The sequence below is a fragment of the Panicum virgatum genome, chromosome 8N, assembly GCF_016808335.1.
Source record: "Panicum virgatum strain AP13 chromosome 8N, P.virgatum_v5, whole genome shotgun sequence".
NCBI classification, from domain to species: domain Eukaryota; kingdom Viridiplantae; phylum Streptophyta; class Magnoliopsida; order Poales; family Poaceae; genus Panicum; species Panicum virgatum.
In genome coordinates this window covers 8,634,572-8,655,490 of record NC_053152.1, presented here as the reverse complement: position 1 = coordinate 8,655,490, position 20,919 = coordinate 8,634,572, and the positions used below count along the sequence as shown (strand labels likewise).

General features: G+C 47.7%; 2 protein-coding genes across 4 annotated transcripts; one reads left to right on the top strand and one right to left on the bottom strand.

Annotated features, from left to right (window-relative positions):
- The first annotated feature begins 1,784 nt into the window (after positions 1-1,784).
- Positions 1,785-6,052, top strand: LOC120684549 (G-type lectin S-receptor-like serine/threonine-protein kinase SD2-5). 2 transcript variants are annotated; one of them, XM_039966401.1, is made up of 2 exons: positions 1,785-2,758; positions 2,842-6,052. In XM_039966401.1, exon 2 carries the CDS (start codon positions 3,019-3,021, stop codon positions 5,410-5,412), a length of 2,394 nt encoding a protein of 797 aa, XP_039822335.1. In that variant the 5' UTR covers positions 1,785-2,758; positions 2,842-3,018; the 3' UTR covers positions 5,413-6,052. The 2 variants fall into 2 exon arrangements, with proteins under 2 accessions (XP_039822335.1, XP_039822336.1); XM_039966402.1 differs by having other exon boundaries at positions 1,785-1,967; positions 2,842-6,048.
- Positions 6,053-6,565: 513 nt separating this feature from the next.
- On the bottom strand, positions 6,566-20,356 carry LOC120684550 (putative disease resistance protein RGA3). Of its 2 annotated transcripts, none has more exons than XR_005679346.1 (5): positions 20,167-20,355; positions 18,207-20,060; positions 17,840-18,096; positions 17,654-17,721; positions 6,566-6,920 (listed from the first exon to the last, which is right to left on the bottom strand). XR_005679346.1 is itself a non-coding variant. In XM_039966403.1 (5 exons), the coding sequence occupies exon 4, from the start codon at positions 15,897-15,899 to the stop codon at positions 14,097-14,099; it is 1,803 nt and encodes a 600-aa protein (XP_039822337.1). In that variant the 5' UTR covers positions 15,900-17,338; positions 17,840-18,096; positions 18,207-20,060; positions 20,167-20,356; the 3' UTR covers positions 6,566-6,881; positions 12,984-14,096. The 2 variants fall into 2 exon arrangements, 1 of the variants encoding a protein (XP_039822337.1); XM_039966403.1 differs by lacking the exon at positions 17,654-17,721 and adding an exon at positions 12,984-17,338 and having other exon boundaries at positions 6,566-6,881; positions 20,167-20,356.
- Between the last annotated feature and the right edge of the window lie 563 nt (positions 20,357-20,919).

The window sequence follows — 20,919 nt, the reverse complement described above, 5'->3', positions numbered from 1 at the left end:
ACAAGTGACCCTAACTATACTTCTATCTATGCTTTTTACAAGATTATATGATTTAATTGGAACATGGAGAACCACCCGGAAAAACAGTACAACCACAATACTATATGGCTCTGGTCTTGGCTGATTAATTAGATGAACTATATGTGGTGTTGGGGTGGCTCGTTTGGTGGTGTTTGGGCTTGTGTCGTGGAGCAGGTAAAGGAAGCTGTCTTCTGAGGGACTGCAATTGTAGGGACCAACACTTACATATAGGAATTCTTTGGAAAGGCCTCGTAGAGTCCCTATGCAGTCACACCTAAGGAAGTGTGATAACGTGCTTGGCCGGCACATGCATGGTTGGTTTCAAAGTTCTTCGGAACTTTTACGTGAATTGTGGTGAAAGTGTACAACCTCTGCAGAGTTAAAACTAACCGGTTAGCCGTACTCATGGTCAAGAGCGACTTGGACCCTCACATGATTAATAAACTTAAAGATGGATATAAATCACATTCTAGTTATTTCTTATAGCCTTGCTGAGTACCAACCATAAGTGTACTCACCCTTACTTACTGTTGCTCAGAAGAGAAAGTTGCTGTGAAGTCTTCCGAAGATGATGCTGAGTTCTAGACGTACGCAACCCCCAGTCGATTGACTGTGAAGTTTGAAGACTTTATTTTCAGAATAAGCTGTATAACTCTGATAGTCTTTTAATTGTTGTATTTCTCTTTTTCGTGATATTATTATTGATTATTCACTTATAATGTTTTTATATATATGAAATTTGATCCTGACATACATATAACTATGCATTCGGTTTTGTCCTTAAAATCGGGTGTGACGAGATATATTAAGATCGTTCACATCAACCTGATCATCTCTCCGATCGCTTCAGGTCGGGTCAAAAAGAATCTGTGGGTTTTTTTCCCTTCGACCCAAGCCGGCCCAACACGTGGTCGGGTCAGGTAATCCCTATTTCTATATAAATTGTCAGATTGGGTCGGCCTTTTTTGAATTTTAGGTTAAAAATTTCAGTCTGAATTCAGCCCATACATTGGCTGGTTTGGGTTGAATCAAGTTTTTTTTATGGAGGGCGGCCATGATCAGATCTATTCACATAACAGCTGCATATCATTTCATGTGATATCTTTAATATCTATGTGGCATCAATTTTACATAATTTAGCTCATCATTTTTATTGTGTAACTGAAAATGGCATGCAAAGGAAAGAGCCAAATTATACTTCGTTTTTAGGGGCAATGAGTATTTTTCATGACTGTTTATCTGTACCATAACAGCTCGCAGATGGTTGTAGCAGTGGGGGGATAAACCTTAAAGTCAATGCACTGAGGCCGTGTTTAGATCCTAAATCAAAAATTTTTGGGAACGGAATCTTACTATTTAGAAGTATTAAATAAAATTTATTTACAAAATTTTTTGCACAGATGGGTTGTAAATTGCGAGACGAATCTAATGAAGCTACTTAATCCATAATTAAATTATATTTAGCGAATGGTTACTGTAGCATCACTGTTGCAAATCATGAATTAAGTAGGCTCATTAGATTCGCCTCGCGATTTACAACCCATCCTTATAAAAAGTTTTATAAATATACTTTATTTAGTACTTCATGTATATATCCGAACATTGGTTACGATGTTTTTGGGTGTAAAAACTTAGAATCTAAGCACACCCTGAACATCAAATATTTTTATAGCATATAAAAAAGACATTAAAATTCTCATAGCAGAGAAGGAATTAGCTCTAAATTATCACCCATCGTTATCCTATCCATTCTCGCACCGAAGCACGCAAGAGTCAAGACCGTCGTTATCCATTCAGTTCCCCATCCGCCACCCGCCGCTGTCTCTTGGGTCCTTGTGGCCATGCTCCTCTCTTCGTACGCAGTCGCGCCATGGGCGTGCGCGGCAACCAGCGGCCAAGCACACGGCGCGCGCGGCCACGACGACCCTGCAGAGGTCCCGATGAAGGTCTGCGCTCCGCCAAATTCAAGTTCTGCTTGCTTGCTAGTGATTTGAGATTGAGCTTCTATCTTTTTCCGCGACTCCTTGATTTCTTCAGATGAAGCTTTCAATTGAGAGTCAGGTAAATTAATTTAGGTTCTGCTACTGAATCGAATGCAAGAGCCGCTGTTTTGGTCTACGAGTCAATTTTTTTCCCCAAAGCCTATGTGTCTTGATATTTTTGGTCCAGCTCGCGAGCTTAACGAGCCCGCTCGAGCCCATCACGAGCCGAGCCGAGCCGAGCTGCCTTGTCTGCGAGCCTGCCTGCTCGTTAGCTTAACGAGCTGCTCCGAGCCAAACTAAGGCTCGATATCAGCATTTCTAATTGAACACGAACACAACTTTTAGATGCATGCAGTGGCATTTCTGTAGTTCATCTGCAGATAAGTCTTCGAAGACTGAAGAGCCGACAGATTGGACCGTTGATGTGCGTTGAACAAAGGTCCACCACAAAATTCCAACGCAATTATTGAGTTCCACTCTATATCGTAGTTTATTGACATTGAAAGGATGCCAAAGAAGGAAGAAATGCCCAAGAAATCAACTACTGCTCTTGGAATTTTCTTTGGTGCGGGTACTACTAGTATGGTATATTATTTCCTTTTTACTTGTCTTCAAAGCGGCCTGTTTATAGTGGACAGCCTAGATCGCAAGCAACCACTCTGCCCTTCGCATCAATTGTCCACTTCTCCGGAAGTACCAATCCTTCTTTGAGGAGTAGCAAGACGAGAAAGTATCGATCTTCATTCCTTAACTTGGTACTGATGCTGTTTCTTCGCCTTGCTTCTTAGTTTCCTAATAAAGTTTGTATCCTAATTGTGATTTCTCTTCTACCTTTCAGTTATCCCATATGGTGGTGGGGATTGTGCCTGGACTGTGGTTTTCTTAGATAATTCTGAGAAACAGGGAGGGGACAGAACGGGTGCTCCATTATTATAGGTCATCAAAGTTCTGAAGGTTTGCCATCCCGCCGGATTCCAAAGTTTGTTCATCATCATCATAAGTTAAGAAGGCTACCATGCGGCATTTTTGCGTGCTGACGGCCGTCCTTTTATTGCTTGGCTTCTTTATCCACCTCAATGTTGTTGTTGGTCAGCCCTCTGCTGTAGCTCCCCCAAGATCTTGGAAAGTTTCAAATATGGAGCGCAGAGACAATGGATCCAGTATCTTTCCCATTCTTGGCAGTAGTATCATGTCCTACACAACCTATTTTGGCTTCTATACCATAGATGATGGCCATTCATTCGTTCTCTCTATTGTGATTTTTGACACCCAAGGTCCAGACATCCGGTCTGCCAGCCCTGAAGTCATCTGGTCTGCCAATCCTGACAATCCTGTAAACCATGACGCGACCTTAAACTTCACCAGGGAAGGGGATTTGCTCCTCCAAGATGGTAATGGTACCATGGTGTGGTCCACGGCCACAAAGAGCAAGTCCGTCGCTGGTATGGGCCTTGATGTTTCCGGGAACCTTGTTCTTATCAATAAACATAACTCCTCTGTTTGGCAGTCCTTTGACCACCCAACTGATACATTGGTAATGGGGCAGTCACTTTGCACGGGAATGAACCTCAGTGTCATGACCTCAGACACAAAATGGCCATCTGGCAGGGTTTATCTTTCTGCACGGTGGAACGGGTTGTTATACAGTTTCAAACCAGCAACATATACAAGGTTGTTTGCAACTGATACATCATCACCTTGTTCTGACTTTCGTAATAATCGTAGCTTTGGGATACTAGAAAACATGTTCTCCCTACCCTTGGCAAGATCATTACAATTTATGAGACTGGAGCCTGATGGGCATTTAAGGCTCTACGAGATGCAAGGAGTTGGCCAGGGCAGCCTGATGGTATTTGATGTATTAAGCACAAAGATGAACTTTTGCGATTATCCAATGGCCTGCGGGGATTATAGTGTCTGCAGTAAGGGACAGTGTTCTTGTCCTAGTTTGAGCAACTTTAAGTTCCAAAATGAACGGCTACCAAGCGCAGGATGCAAACCCTTAAGTAGCACCTCCTGCAACCAACCGCAACACCACCAGTTAATACAAGTCAACAATGTTTCTTACTTCAGTAACAGCGTATTCACGTCATTAGCCATTTCAACTTCTGAAAATGTTTGCTGGCAGTCATGCCTAATAGATTGTGGTTGCAAAGTAGTGGTTTTCCAAAAATTCCAAAACAGTATTTACTATCCTGATGGTGGTTACTGCTTGTTGGTATTGGAGGACATGGCAATTTCATTTGCAGAGGATTCATCAGATCACTTTTCAATGTTCGTAAAGATACAAGGTAATCACTCAGAAAAAAGGAGAATAATTACTATTGTTCTTAGTTCAATTGCTGGATTTTGTCTGATATCTATCTTAGTTTGCGTGGCACTATGGAAGAAATACAAGAAAGACGAGGAAGCACCTTTTGATGTCATACCTGGAATACCAAAGCGTTTCTCGTTGGATGAGTTAGAAGTTGCTACTGGCCACTTCTCCATAAAACTTGGAGGTGGTGGCTTTGGGTCTGTATTCAAAGGCAGGATAGGCAACCAAACTATAGCTGTCAAACGCTTGGAGGGTCTCGAGCAAGGAATGGAAGAGTTCTTAGCAGAGGTCAAGACAATTGGCAGAATCCATCACTTTAACCTGATAAGGTTAGTAGGCTTCTGTGCAGAGAAATCACATAAGCTTCTTGTCTACGAATACTTGTCCAATGGCTCGTTAGACAAATGGATCTTTTCCAAAAGTACAGTCTTTACTCTCTCTTGGAAAACTAGACGTGACATCATCTTGGGCATTGCTAGGGGTCTGTCTTACCTCCACGAAGAATGCGAGCAAAAGATTGCTCATTTAGATATCAAGCCACAGAACATTCTCTTGGATGACAAATTCAGTGCTAAGGTCTCAGACTTTGGACTCTCGAAAATGATAAACAGGGATCAAAGCAAAGTTATGACTCGAATGCGAGGAACGCGTGGATATCTTGCACCTGAATGGCTGGGCTCAAAAATCACAGAGAAGGCTGACATCTACAGCTTTGGGGTTGTGATGGCTGAGATCATCTGTGGTCGAGAAAATTTGGATGAATCGCAACCCGAGGATAGCATCCATTTGATAAGCCTGCTTCAAGAGAAGGCAATGATTGGCCAGTTATCTGATTTGGTGGACACTAGCAGCAATGACATGAAGTTGCATATGCAAGAGGTCGTGGAAGTGATGAAGCTTGCAATGTGGTGCTTGCAGGTTGATAGCAGCAGACGACCCTTGATGTCAACAATCGCCAAGGTGTTGGAAGGGGTGATGAGCATGGAGGCTATCCCTGACTGCACTTTGGTCCTTAGTTTTGCTCCAAACAATACCGTGGGATCAGATTCTTCTTATGTTCCTTCTGACTCACATTTATCAGGGCCTAGGTGATTCAATAACTGTTTGCCTCTGCTTCATGTGTGCACACGTGTGTGGAATGACGAGCTGAATCTTAACTGATACCCCATATTTTCACATTTGCAACATGGTGTTTTCATGTTTGACGTGAGCTTCAGAGTGTTAAGGTCAAAGAACTAGGCCTTCACAATGCTGGCACTATCTAAATCCATGTTTGGGCAGAGCTTCAGGTTTTCAGAGGTTTCCTCTGCTCTCGTGGCTTGACGAATCAAAAGGATGTCAATGAGCGACGTTGTTGTGATACTGAAGAAGGTAAAAGGTAAAAAATGATTACATCAAGTAGACATCGGTTACGGCGAATATTACTACCCAACGATTGGTGACCCTTATATCAACATGGACAGGCAAAAAGGGCAAATGTGTTCTTCCTTAAGTAGCACATCGTCTGATCCAGGCATCTTTTACTTCCTTTTACCTAATTCTATCAACATTTCTGTATCTCCTTTGGAGCTCAGCATCGTTCGTTTTGTCAGGAATCGGTTTAATTGCTGATTTTGTGACTTGCCATCTCAAGTAGCACTTTTATTTTTTCCCCTAATGAGTACTGTATACATGTGAGTTGTGAGCCTATATTACGGAAGCTACTGAAACCTGAACATGTGCTGCTCATGTCTGTGCAAGTGCAATGAATTAATAAGCGTGAAATTAGAGTAGTGATGACTGGTCGTCTGTGTGGAAATCAAGGAATCCAGACGAGCTACTGCTGAATTTGGTTGTTGAGTTAGGTATGGATCAGATGTCATCATTCTAATTCGCTAAGGCTTAACAGTTCATCAGAGATGGACCTTCGTGATGCCCCCAGGAATTGAAGGGTGGCGCGCTGGCCTTCGGTGAACTGGTGAAAAGACATCTTGCTGCCTACAGCTTGCTCGCCAAGTGCTCTACTCGCTCACAGCCTACTCTATGCAAATCTCCTCGCATGTACTATCCTCTCTTTGTACATGCCCCTGTTACATCTTTGGCTCGAGAACCTCCATGACTAATGTACACTTTTTGGTAGTTGTTGTCAATGGAATAAAAAAACAGAGGTTGTGGATGATGATGATTCTTTGAATGTGAAATATTTTTTTTTGTTAGTGCGTGGAGTGGAGCCAAGGATTTTGGCAAACATGAAATGCAGAGCAACTAAGAGACTTCACCTTTTTTCAAACTCAGAAATTGTGCGGAAAACCCCAGGTGTATTTTATTAATACAAGAGGGCTGAACAAATGGGAAGAAAAGGTAAAAGTACAGATAAACAGTTTGTGCTGAGAGGGCAGAGAAAATTTAAAAATGAACCTCATTTCATCCACACATCGACACCGAATCAACCAGCACCAACGCAACAGGTGGTTTTGCCATAAGCTATGGTGGTCATGGGCTCCAGGGCTCAGATATTGTTGGTGGAGGCAGGGGAGGGCACCAAGGCGGCAGCACATTAATGATGACATCCAATTTCATCCCTAATTGAGTAGCATCAAGATGAAGTTTCTTTAGTTGCTCTGCATCAAGGAAGCAAAACTATTAACCGTGCTGGAACAAAAACAATAAAAGTGAGGCAAAAAATGGTCCACAAAGCAGACAAATATCCATTGACGATTCTTAGATGAAGATAAACTGGATTCCTGACTACCGTCACACATCATGTAAAACGATTTTCATCTTGTAGCGAGGAATGACAAACATCAGGTGGGAACTTGGTGCCCAATGTAATGAGATGTCTAAATTTAGGTCATTAAATTAGAAAAATAGAAGTTTTGATGGACATTCAAAAATTGAAAACTTTCAGCTAGGTTCCTATAAGATAAAAAAAACTTTACCTAAACATCAGAGACTCAAAACCTTTAAAGAGCTTCACATATGTCGCGGGGATTTTAAGGTACCTACAGCCGGGTGGCGGAACGCACCCGCCTATTCCCAGTGAGGGAGTACTCGGGGAAGGACTAGGCGGTTGGGCTAATCTAACACTGAGACAAGCACACAAGAACATACGATCTAGAGTGGTTCGGGCCGCCGGAGCGTAATACCCTACATCCACTGGGAGAAGTATTGTTCTTGGTTGTGTATGAACCTATCCTCTGCCGGGCCTTGGCCTTGTCCCAGCCTGAGTTTTTCTTCTAGCGGGCGCCCCCCTTTTATAGACCAAGGGGTGTGGATACATAGGGCGTTGAGGCCCCGACAAGTGGGCCCAACGTGACTGTGCAGCATACTGCGCAGAGTACTTAAATGGCTACAGTAGTTGTGAATCTTTTCTCCGATATGCTTCCACATCCCGCTGCCCCTCTGACTCAGGGGAGTCTTCTCTTGTCCCGTCAGCTAGGTGCCCGTTGGAGTATCGTAGCTTGCGGCGTGGCCTGTTGAGGCTATTATGTAGGCGTCATAATGGGTGAAGCCGAGCCGTCGTATCCATCTGTCATGGCAGACTGACAGGCGCGGGGTGGGCGGCGCCAGCGGCTCCACTACACGTCTTGGTAATAAACGATCAATAGTGTCCCCTGGTCAAAGAATCACCTCGGCTTCTGCTATAATGCGGACATTCACCTACCGTAATGAATGCAGTGGTAGGTAAACCTTAGTATGGAGACCAAGCGGCCTTATATACGTGTCAGTACTTGTAGACACGTGGCAGCTCCGGACACCCGGGGCGGGGTGTCAATTCCTTCCTTTAGAGAGGGGTCCGGCCACTGTATAGGGGGTCCGGGACCCTGCGGGGGTCCGGACCTCCTCGAGAGGTCCGGAACCCCCGGCTGCTCGGGCTGTGCGCCTGCTCATCCCAGAACACGTGGTGCTCCCAGACCTGTCCCAGCCGGGGGACGGGTCCGGGACAGTTGTTGGGTGAACAGGGCTCCGGACCGCAGGGGTACGGCTGTTTGGACGCAGTCAAGTGTAACCACAAGGCTCTTGCCGAGACACAGCAAGAGGGGGTACCCCAGTCCTGGGGTACCGACAGTGGCCCCCGGGCCCACCTTGGGAGAGGTACGAACCCGCAGGTGGGGCCACTACCGTGATATATTTCCATGCAAGCTTGATTGCGTCGGTGTGCTCATGCAGAGAGCGGGTGCTCCGGACCCCTGAGGCCGGTTCACCTGTTGCTGGGTTCTGGTACTAGAGCGCTCCTCCATTGGACGACGAAGGTGTAGGCTTAGGGTACGGAACCAAGCTAAGCGGCTGCACAGACTTCGGATCATTCAGGGAGCAAGCATCACTTCCCGGACCCGGCTCTTTGGCGACCGTGGCGAGCGGTCTCCGCCGGAGTGGACTTGAGTCGTTGCTGACAATCCGATGAAGTATGTCACCGGACCTCATAGTAAGGTGCAAAGAAACCAAGCCTTATACTAGAAGGGAGCCCGGGACCTCTAAAGATAGTAGTCTCGGATACTAGAGTACTTGTAACATGGTAGTGAAGTACGTAAACTTAGGGTACCTTACCAGGCTAAGCTACGCAGAGCTTCTCTACCCCAGGATACGAGTACCACTTCTCCTGAGCAGGTCCTTAGGGGTCCGGACTGCCTTCCAGCTAGAAGGGGTGTCCCCACCTGGCCACAAGCCAGCAACTTAACTTGGATTGTTAGTAACAAAGGAAGACTTTGTTTAAGAGGAAAGAATAGTTAAACCAAGGCGAATAAATGTAATCAAGGTGGAGCCTAGGTAAAACTGAGAAAGAAAATCTCCTTTATTATTGTGGTTGTCACGGTATACATCAGAGGTCGGGATTACGAGGTCGGACCTCTACCGCTCCGGACCGCTTTTTGCCTGTTTATGTGATAGGGCCAGAGGTCGGGTTTACAAGGTCAGACCTTGACCGCTCTGGACTCACACGTAGGCGCCACGTTATCACAAAGGAGGAACTCTCTTAGTCCTTTCTTAGGAGTAACCTACGGCTGCATGCTATATAGCATATTCTTCTTTGGTTGGAAGCGGTACCGCTTCTCCTGGATTCTTCATAGTCGTCGGAGGCGAAGGTGCCCTGGATGAGCCTGAACTGCATCATCCAGCATCACCTCGGGAGCTCGGGGGGCCACTCCTTGCCTAAGAGCTGTCATATGCTTAAGTAGCATGAGACGAATTCTTTGGCTTTGAATTGGAGAGGCCCCCTGCCGTCGTCGTCTGCCACCAGAAGCCAGCCCGCCTGCTGCTCGCTGCGGCAGAATCTGGACTTCCGTCGCGGCGCAGCACGAGATTGGGTGCTCGTATGGACGAGCACGGAGCGTGGAGAAGGGCGGTCGCTCGCCGGCTTGTCCTTGATGCTAGCGCCAGGGGCCCCCGTGCCTGGTGGCGGGGTCCTGTCTGCAGGAGCACCAAGAACCTCGGGCGGTGCCAGAGACGACACGACGACACGGTCAACTTCCTCCGGGATGGCCGTTGGCTCCAGGCTCCATGTTGAGAGAAAGCCTTGAGCCGACGCCATGCCACCGCAGAGGAAGCGTGGCCGTTGCTTGAGAGAAAACCTTGAGTCCATGGAGGGGCGGCAGCGCCCAGCGGCGCCTCCGCTGGACGCCGCCGCGCCGGCTCTGAGGCGTCGCAGTGGCGACGCACAGTAGGCGCTGTTGCCGTGCGCCGCCGCTCCGTGGGCGTTGCCGCGCCGGTGCCAGGGCATGTGGCGCGGGCGACACCCTGCCTTCTTTCATCTTCTCGTTCGCCGTTGCAGAGGATGAACACAGCCCAGAAGCCTGGAGATCCAGCCAACGCCTGACCGTCCCCACGGACGGCGCAAAATGTCGCGGGGATTTTAGGGTACCCACAGCCGGGTGGCGGAACGCACCCGCCTATTCCCAGTGAGGGAGTACTCGGGGAAGGACTAGGCGGTTGGGCTAATCTAACACTGAGACAAGCACACAAGAACATTCGATCTAGAGTGGTTCGGGCCGCCGGAGCGTAATACCCTACATCCACTGGGAGAAGTATTGTTCTTGGTTGTGTATGAACCTATCCTCTGCCGGGCCTTGGCCTTGTCCCAGCCTAAGTTTTTCTTCTAGCGGGCGCCCCCCCTTTTATAGACCAAGGGGTGCGGATACATAGGGCGTTGAGACCCGACAAGTGGGCCCAACGTGACTGTGCAGCATACTGCGCAGAGTACTTAAATGGCTACAGTAGTTGTGAATCTTTTCTCCGATATGCTTCCACGCCCCGCTGCCCCTCTGACTCAGGGGAGTCTTCTCTTATCCCGTCAGCTAGGTGCCCGTTGGAGTATCGTAGCTTGCGGTGTGGCCTGTTGAGGTTATTATGTAGGCGTCATAATGGGTGAAGCCGAGCCGTCGTATCCATCTGTCATGGCAGACTGACAGACGCGGTGTGGGCGGCGCCAGCGGCTCCACTACACGTCTTGGTAATACGCGATCAATAGTGTCCCCTGATCAAAGAATCACCTCGGCTTCTGCTATAATGCGGACGTTCACCTACCGTAATGAATGCAGTGGTAGGTAAACCTTAGTATGGAGACCAAGCGGCCTTATATACGTGTCTGTACTTGTAGACACGTGGCAGCTCCGGACACCCGGGGCGGGGGGGTTAATTCCTTCCTTTAGAGAGGGGTCCGGCCACTGTATAGGGGGTCCGGGACCCCGCGGATGTCCGGAACCCCCGGCTGCTCGGGCTGTGCGCCTGCTCATCCCGGAACACGTGGTGCTCCCAGACCTGTCCCAGCCGGGGGACGGGTCCGGGACTGTTGTTGGGTGAACAGGGCTCCGGACCGCAGGGGTCCGGCTGTTTGGACGCAGTCAAGGGTAACCACAAGGCTCTTGCCTAGACACAGCAAGAGGGGGTACCCCAGTCCTGGGGTACCGACAACATACGAAAGTACAACAATGTTATGAAATTTCAAATCAACTTCCAGATGTTATAAATGTTATAATTGATCTCCATCAATTGGCCCAACGGCCAACTTATCCCTTGACCTCGCGCCCTAATCGGGGGCTCAGCCCAAGACAAAGCTAGTGGCCCCCGTCGCGCAGACCTAAAAAGAAGAGGTGGGGACTGGCAGCTCTGGTAACAAGATTCACCGCCGCCACTGTTCCCCACCTCAGAACCCTAGACCGATCGAGAGGGAGGGCTGCAGCGACGGGAAGCTCCACTACGCATCACTGGAACGACGTCGCCCCGCTCCACTGCATCTCCGGCGACCCTGCGACGGCCACTACATCGCGCCGTCTCCACCCCTGCGTACCAGCGACACTGCTGCACGGCGCCATGGAGGCGCTACGGGCTCTAAGCAATGATTTTCCCCAAATAGAAAGTGAGTTTTCCCGTTTGATCTACATCCTAGTTGATCCAATGTTCTAACAATGGTATCAAAGCCTACTCTAATGAGTAGATCGAGATTGGGATAGATCCGAACTCGGATCGAAACAATCAAAGAAAAGAAAATCGATCTCGGATCGAAAAAGTCAAAAGAACTCTCGAAACCCTAGTCCTAACCAAGTCGGATGGGGCAAAGAGCAAACAAAAGAGGCTGCGCGGCGGCCTACCGAGGTCTTGCCGCCGGCCATTCATCGACGCCGCGCGCCAAGGAAAGCTCGGGCCGCCACGCACCGGGATCCAGTCGCCGGAGCATGCGCGGGCTCGGGCACTGCAGCAAGGCCGCTCGACGGCGACGCGCTCGCGCATGGCGAGTGCGCACGCCGGCGAATGGCCTGCGGCGGCGCCGCCATCACCCTTTCCTCCGGCCGCCATGGGCAACCACTACTCAGTGCTTGACCCTGTGCGGCGCTGCGAGAAAAAAAGGGGGAGGAGGCACAGAAAGAAGAATAGAAGTCCCGCCCTTGCACGCGGCCATGGCACGCGGCCGGCTGGCCATGGCGTGGCGTGGCGGCGGGAGGTCGCCATTGGCGGCCGCCGCTCCAGAGCCGAGAAAAACGGTGGGAGAAAGAGCAAATGGTCCTAGGGTTTCAGAGGGGACACTGGCCGTCCCCGGTTTTGTTTCAGCGATTTTGGCGTTCGGCCGTTGGATGCACTGGACGGCCAGGATCGCTCGACGGCGATCGGGCCGATTTCGACCCAGGTGGGATCCAGGCGCGGGCCGCTTTCCTGGCCCAGGCCCAGATTATGGCCTAGGGGCGCAGGGAGGCGCCTTTTTCTTTTTTATATTTAAAAAAATAAAAATTTCAAAAATATATATTTGTTTTGAAAATTTTCGAAAATACCGCCGGTCGCCTGGCCCAGGGGCGACAGGACCCTAATGTAATTTTTTTTTGGAATTTGCAAAGAGGTCCCTGGCCAAGGGGAGGGGGCCTGTCGCCCCCCCCCCCCGGGCGACGGGGGTCTCCCCCCTATATAAGTCCTGGCCTCCATTCCCTTCTCATTTGAGCCCAAAAATTCAGGAAAAAAGAGAGGGGTGAGGAGAAGGAAAGCGGCGAAGCTCTACCAAATTCAGCACTTGTAATATACCGGTAACTTCCGTATGAATCCGTTGATATTGTATAACAATTTAATTTAATTAGCGGATTAGCTGAATTAGATTTGGTGCTTTAGAACACTCGTTTAGTATTACAATTTCAGTACTATTACAGTTAAAAGGATGCTAATAGAAAATAGAACTGGCTAATGGAGATATGATGCTAGAAAGTTACCCAATAGCCCCTAACTCAAGGGTTAACAGATGTACAGGCTCCGAGACGCCGAGCTAGCAGCTCCAAATCAACTATCCTCACACTAGGAATATGGGAGATAAGGTTGCAGTCATCCCCGACTTCTTCCTCGTAACGCTTGGTCAGGCCACGACAGCCAAAAATGAACAATTCTTGGAGGGCTGCAAGACATTTAATGGACTGGGGCAGGGATTCAAGGGCTGGACATTCGCTGATACGGAGCGACTGAAGAACGGAAAGTTGTCCTATCCACTCTGGCATCATGGTCAGCGCATCACATTCTGCCAATTCAAGGTGTTGAATGGAGGTCAGGTGCTGGAGCCCCTCAGGCAGCATGCAAAGAGAGCATCTTGTGATCTGTAGCTGCCAGAGGGAGGTGAGGCTGCCAATGCTCGTAGGTAATTGCCTCATGTCAGGGCAGCCATGAATGCCCAAGAGCTCCAGTTCACTGAAGTGATGCAAAACTTCCCAAACCGATGATGAGACCGTCAGTCCATCTAGTCTCAGTTCCTTGAGACAAGGAACCACCCCAAGCACACTACAGGAGGGTGAGGATTTGTCGACATCTGGTTTTAGAGGACAAGAGAACAAACTACTTGAGGACAGCAAGTGCTCGTTGCTTCTTTCCACTGTCAACTTCTCCAAACATGGTGGCAAATAGGGCTTCACATACAGTTTCGGGCAGCGCTTTACAGTTAAATTGGTGAGCACGGGGAAACAGTACTGAACTCGCACTTCTTCCTGTCCAATTTCCAAACCACTTGTAATCCATAGCTCTTCCAAATTAGGCATTCCGGTCAACGATAAATTCTTCAACAAAGGCAACTCTACAAGTCCTTGGAGACACTTCAAGTTCGGCAAGAATTCCAGTGATAATTCGATTAGCCAAAGGAATTGTGATGGGCTGGTTTGCTTTGACATAATAGCCTCCAAACACAAAGAATCGCGTTGCTTCCTCATCCAACATGGCAAATAGGGACCTTGATAACCAATAATTTGTAAGAAACCAATTCCTGACGGTGGTTCAAGAGACTCCAGCACATCCAGGTCTTGTTCAATATCTGACGCAAATTCTTCCTCCATCTCACATCGAGATCAGTTCAATGTCAATGACTGTATGTTTTTCTTCTTCTTCAGGGAAGCCTTCTTGCAATCAGCTGTATCTTTTATGTATTTGAGGTTCTGAATTCTCAACCAACCACTAATCATATCAAGGTTTTCAAGTTCAGATATCCTCGCATCATTTCCACCACTGCCAATAACAAACAGGCCCAACCATCTTAAACGAGTCAGCTGTCCAAATCCTGATGGTATGCAACGAAGTTTCAAACAACCATTTATGTTCAAAACTTCGAGCCTTCTTAAGTTTTCTATACCTTGAGGCAACTCCACTAGGTTCAGCTCTATACGTTCTAGAGTACCAATCAATGTGACCCATGGAGGTAGTAAGGTAATGCTGGTCCGGGAAAGATTCAGATTGCGCAATGTACGGCAGGAAAATGTTCTTGGAAGATCATGGAGACAGTGACAACCAGATAAATTAATTCTCTCTAGGTTCCTAAGCTTCCCAATAAATTCTTGCACCTGGCAGTACACACATGAACTGTTGACAATATCAAGTACCCTTAAGTTTTCAATATTACCTATGTTATTGGGTATCTCAATGAGCTTGTGACAGAAATAGAGCTGCAAGGATCGGAGATCTTGACAATCACCAATAGATTGAGGTAGACTCTTAAGTTCATTAACCATCAATAACTCTAGAGTTCTCAGCTTCTTAAGCTTTCCAATAGACTCAGGTAACCCTGTAAAGCCTTTGCAATGCATAACATGAAGTGTCTGCAAGTTCCAACAGCCTGAGATAGCTTCTGGAAGTTCCATGCAACTAACATTACATATTTTTAGGTAACCAAGAAATTCAAACTTCAGTATGAACAGTGGAAAAGGTGCGTAGATTGTATAATCCAGAACAACACTACGGACATTGCAACACCACTTAATCGGTTTGTCAAAAGATGGGTTACCACTAGAGACATAGAGAGAATGGACCTTGTCAAATAAGTTCCTGCAAATCTTCTCAGTAGATGAAGTCAAACATAAGTATCGACATCTGAGAATACAATTTGGTGTCATATTCTTCCGCAGAGATGTCATTACTTCATGCTGTAAAATTTGTCGAGTGAGGTCATGAATCAGGTCATGCATCCTGTATACTAGTTGATAAGTATAAAAATTTCTCCATGCATCTTGAAGAAAGCGGAGTTTCATAAGAGAGTCAAAGTAAGCACTTCCAATATCTTCTGGCAGCTCATCATTCATTGGATTGATGAATCTATAAGCTATCCATTGGGCAATCAAGTGGTCTTTTGTGATTTCATAGCCTTTTGAAAATATAGAGCAAAATGTAAAGCACTGCTTCAAATGATCTGGCATATGAAAGTAGCTCAATTTCAAGGATGCAAACACTCTGTCTTTTATATTATCAATATTCCATAAGTCACTTTCTTTTATGGCCCTCCAAGTATTTATTTCCCTCCTGTCATTGAGGACACCTCCAAGAGTTTTGATTGCTAGTGGCACCCCACCACATTTGTTCACAACCTCTTTTCCAACTTGTATAAACTCAGAGTCCAAATCTTCCTCCACCAACCCAGAATTCTCGAGAAACAAGTCCCAACTCTCAACCTCTGATAAGAATTCCAAGTTGAATATATGCCTAGATTTTGCTGCTTCTGCAACCTTTTGATCTCGAGTAGTTAACAGAATATTGCTTCCAGGTGTTCCACAGTTTACTTGAACCATGAATTGTTCCCAATCAAGAAGGTCATCATGCCAAGCATCATCCAGGATAAGAAGAAATTTCTTACCACTCAATTTGCTTGAAATCGCATGGACCATGTACTGCTGGGTTTGAAGGTCTGACTTTTGCTAAAAATAGCTTCAAAAAGCTTGCCAATAAGTTTTTCCACACTAAATTCTTGATGTTAGAGTGCGCAGCGGAATGCGGCCCGGCCCGCTATACCCACGAGCCGGCGCCCTACAAGGCCTCAGGTCCATCAGAGCCCAACCAACCAAGACTTCAGGCCTAACTCAACCCAAAAGACTAGCCTGATGGGTGAGAACTGCCCCACCTTATATATTGGGCTCCCCCACCATCAATTTCCGATATGGGACTAAATCTAACAATCTCCCCCGCCACACATCGGGCCTAACTCTTCCATCACATACAACCCATGTGATCTCCCGGAAGACGTTCTCCAGGCCCCGAGTCCAACCCTCCAGCCACACACAACCCGTGCGACCACCCGGAGACGTTCACGGGCTCCCCCGTCACCATGTGACCCCGGAGATATTCCAGATTTTTCAACCTTCGGCTCTGATACCACTTGTTAGAGTGCGCAGCGGAATGCGGCTCGGCCCGCTATACCCACGAGCCGGCGCCCTACCAGGCCTCAGGTCCACCAGAGCCCAACCAACCAAGGCTTCAGGTCTAACTCAACCCAAAAGACTAGCCTGATGGGTGAGAACTGCCCCACCTTATATATTGGGCTCCCCCACCATCAATTTCCAATGTGGGACTAAATCTAACACTTGAGACACATGGACCCAAAATATTGTATCTTTGAAGTGCTTCTTTATCTTTTCATCATGGCAGATGAGTTTGGCCAACGTAGTTTTGCCAGACCCACCCAACCCGACAATAGAAACTATCCACGCATTCTCTCCATTGGATTCTATAAGCTTAGATATGATACCATCCTTCTCCGGATTCCTTATGGGTATTTTTGATTGTTCAACATTGCCCAACAAGGACAACTCCCCATGTGTCCTCTTTGTTCTCTGAAGATGTTGATAAGAAAGCAAACTATTCACTATAGCACTGACATCTTTTCTTTGCTTCACAATCTCAGAGAATCTCTCCTTGATTGCCTTGATCTTATTGGCCATCTTGCGTCGGAACAGAAACAGCTTTGGTTTTGTGCAGAAACCATCAGTTATAGAATACTTTACACCATTCCTTCCTATTTTGTATTTCTCAGCCTCTATGTAGACTTCATTTAGTAAATCATCAATATCATAAGCAACAAATTTCAATTTTATAACCCATTGACATGATGGCTCTCTAATCTATATTGCTCTGTCATGAACTGTGAACAGCCAGCTTCTAATCTCCGCAAGAATATCCTGGAGCTCGGAGAGGTCATTTGTTACATCCATTATGGAGGCGAATTCGCTGGCAATCAATGAAACTAACTTGTTGGCTGCAACCTTCAATAGTCCAGATGCTAAAGCTGCCTCTAGTCCGGTCATATTTCAAAACTTCTCTTGTCAAGTTCCTGTGGATGAAATTGCAATGAATAGTCATGTTGAATTTACGAGTGAGAACTGATTCTTCAGTTGCATTGCTATTGTACAGACATTAACTGTCAACTCGAGAACAAAGTTATGCAAGAACTGTCTGGATATTATGTTTCACATACTCGAACACAATGGACACATATTACCTTGTGAGATCACTAGTTCAGTACTTCGGGGAATCACTAATGGTATCCCTTCTACTGTGTAGTTATTTGTTAACTAATTTATTTGACATGATCACATGCAGGACAGCAGGAGCACATATTTGAGCATACAGGGAAAGATAAGCATACCAAAGGACGCAGAATGCAGAAATTTATCTGATTATGGGGTGAAGACTTTGAATATGTATGGACGCTCACTGAGAAGATTCAGAAGACCAAAAAAAATCACTTGGTTGCCGAGAAAACCATGGGAGAAAACGGGAAAGAGATGTACAGAGCCATTCATCAGACAGTGTGCAGGATCAAATCAGGTACCTTGAGTTTCAGCTTGGATCAGCTTCTTTCTCCTAGTCCACAACTCCAAACATGGTACTGCATTTCATCATGCTTGAACTATCACAGAATTCTGGGTTCAGGATGCAGAACTGAAGAAGGTAGGTGCTGCAGCTTAGCAAAACAGCAGAGAGACAAATGGTGCATCTGGCAGCTCCAGTGGCTACGACATCCACTGTGTCCTATGATTTTAGTGAGGATGATGTGTCCAACAACTCTTAGCACAAAGAGACACTCCCCTGGCAAAAGAAAAAGTCTAGTCAACAATGATAAAGGAAGGTAAAATGGAACTTCCTGCGAAGCTAAATTTAAAGACCCTGCCATCAGAATGGTAGGGCCTGAGAATCACCTCCATGACAAAAGCACTCCTCTTGCTAGTACAAGTTGACGACAGAAAGCAGAGTAGTGGACGACCCATGGGTCCACTTGTCTAAACATATCAGAAAAGTTGAACACAATGATTACCAATGGCCGCTGAGGCCAGATCCGCTGAACTGAACATTTCATCGAGCAGGCAGAATGCTTGAGTAGCTCTTATCGCTGCATAAATAAGTTTATTAGGCTCTACATTCTACAAGCTTATATTGTCAGGAGAAAGATGACATCCGAAGCAGCTTGAGCAAAACAAAACAAAGTAACTTTGGCGTCGAACACTGAATCTTCTCCCTATACTATAATAACAAAAGAAGTAAATAGGAACAGGCGAGCAGAGAAAATACCATGACAGTATTGCAAGATCCTGATGAGGTTGAGAACCGATAGCTGTAAAGACAAACTGAGACCATTGTAGAACTCTTACCTCCATCGTTTTGGTGCATACACTGATGGCTGGCAACGTTGCCGAACTCCTCTTCTGGACCTACTTCCATCATCCGTCGGTGTAGGTGACTCGCTGGATGGGTGCGGGACCTCCGTTCCAGAGGCCGCGCCAGGTGCTGGCGGGCAGGCGCACAGGTACGAACGCCCTGATGCGCCGACGGAGAGGAGAGCACGTGCTGCGGGAGGGCGCCGATGGGATGCTCGATCGTCGTTTCCGGGGCATTCCATCGAACAGGCGGTGGGCGCCGGTGCTGCCAGCGGGTGCGGAGAGTACCACACGAGATGCGAAAGAGCATCAATGGGAGAAAGAGAAAGGAGACAGGACGTTCTCTGAGCTTCACAACACCATAGTCGTCGGGAGTACCCGCGCTCCTCCCTCCATTCATTCGCCGGGGGCCGCCGTCCGCCGACGCCGGGAACAGAAGGGAGGAGCCTGCCATCCAGCGTCGAACTGCCTTTACTAACTGGGTCAGTTTCTCTCAGAAACAGGTTTGGTTGGGCCAGTAGGCTGTCTCTCTTCTTCTCTAAAGGAAACTATTTAAGCGGGCTTGACGATATTTTGGTGGGCCTCACGATTCAGGCCTCATTGAAAAAACTAGGTATAGTTGATGGATTAACTTATACTAATTATTGGTTTTGGTAGGTAAAAAAATAAGATTGGCAATGAATGAATGATTCAATTATATTTTGCGAGTTTACGAAGTGAAAGCAAAATCCAATAAGTAGTAGAGACTACCACATGTGAACGTAGTATATGAAGTCTGGTTATTATTTTCATATGTAGAAAATAGTTAAATATATTTTGTGGGTGGATTCAACTAAATACTACGTGGGTACCACCTAAATAATATGCGGATTGCACGTGGGCCCTATATGAACAGTACATGTAGGATCAAAATGTATACTGATTCTTTTAAGATGTATGGACAGCAAAGGAAGATGTATGGACAGGTAAGGATTTCAACTGAGTCGGAAGAAAAAAAGAGTCAAAACCGAGCGCACAATGACAAATTACAAGGCACTAAATGAAAAAGAAAAAAATATGCAATAGAGCTATGAATGAGTGCCTATGTTGCAGATCGGGCATGGTTCCACTCCAAATTAGCACAATAAATCCTTCCTGGCCTTGATATGGTGCAAGAATCAGACTGTTTATTTGGAATAGGCAGGGCTGCTTTATTTGTGTCTACCTTCTGCAAAGATAAAGGAATTTCAAACACCAAACTGAGTTGCTTACTTGCCTAAATCCGACCACTATCCATTGGATCAAATTTCTGTTCACCCAAAAGAAATAGGAAACTAAATTTCAGAAGTGAATCTTGCCTTGCATGTTGAGGAAGATGAGGGGAGGGCACAAAAACCAGGTACTGCTCGTGCTTCTCCACTGCATCATGCAACTGATTATCTGAATCATGCCTTGACGGCGACTCGGTGAGGATATGAGGGGTGAAGGCGATATAGGAAACTGAGAAAGGGAGAAGAACACGTACCAAGGCTTCGAACTGCTGCTTCTTGCCGGAGCTGTCGCAACGCTTGGCGTTAGGGTCGGATGGGGGGCCGCTGATGGAGAACCCGTCGTGCTGGTGCTGCTGGTGGCCGGGAGCCGCGGTGCCGCCGGTGAAGGCGGAGGAGATGAGGGCAGCGCCAGGGCCATGCTGCCATGGCGAGTACTTGCGCAGTCGGCCGCGCTTCTTGCGCATCAGCTCGCCCATGGCCAGAGTGTTGCCCGCCGGCGTGCCTGGCGCTCTCGCGCCCGCACCCGCGGCGGACTGCGGCAGAGGCGCGTACAGCATGGGCGCCGAGGGCTGGTTGTGCTCCATCTTCCCCACGATCTAGTTGAACGAGAGGAGGAGATGGCGCCGTGGCTGCCTGCTGCTGCATGAACAGCGGTGGCGAGCAGGGGGAGCGGGACATCGGGTAGTCGTCACGCCGGAGGCCGGCGCTAGGGTTTCGTGGAGCGCAGCATCAGGCGTGAAACTACGCGAGCAGGCAGCGCCGGGGGTGGGGGGGCAACAACGCCAATGGCCACCAGCGAGGCCCGCTCGCGCGGCGCAGCGGCCGGTGCCGGATGCCGACGGGGTACGCTCCTGGCGCCGCACCATAGCCCGGTGGCGCCGTCGCTGCCCGCCACCATCTCGCACGGTGAGGCGGTGGCACGGGGATGGGGCAGCGGCGGGAAGGAGGAGAGAGCCGGTGGGGGAGGGGAGGCCGTGCGAGCGCCGCGCTGCGCCGGAGCGCCGAGG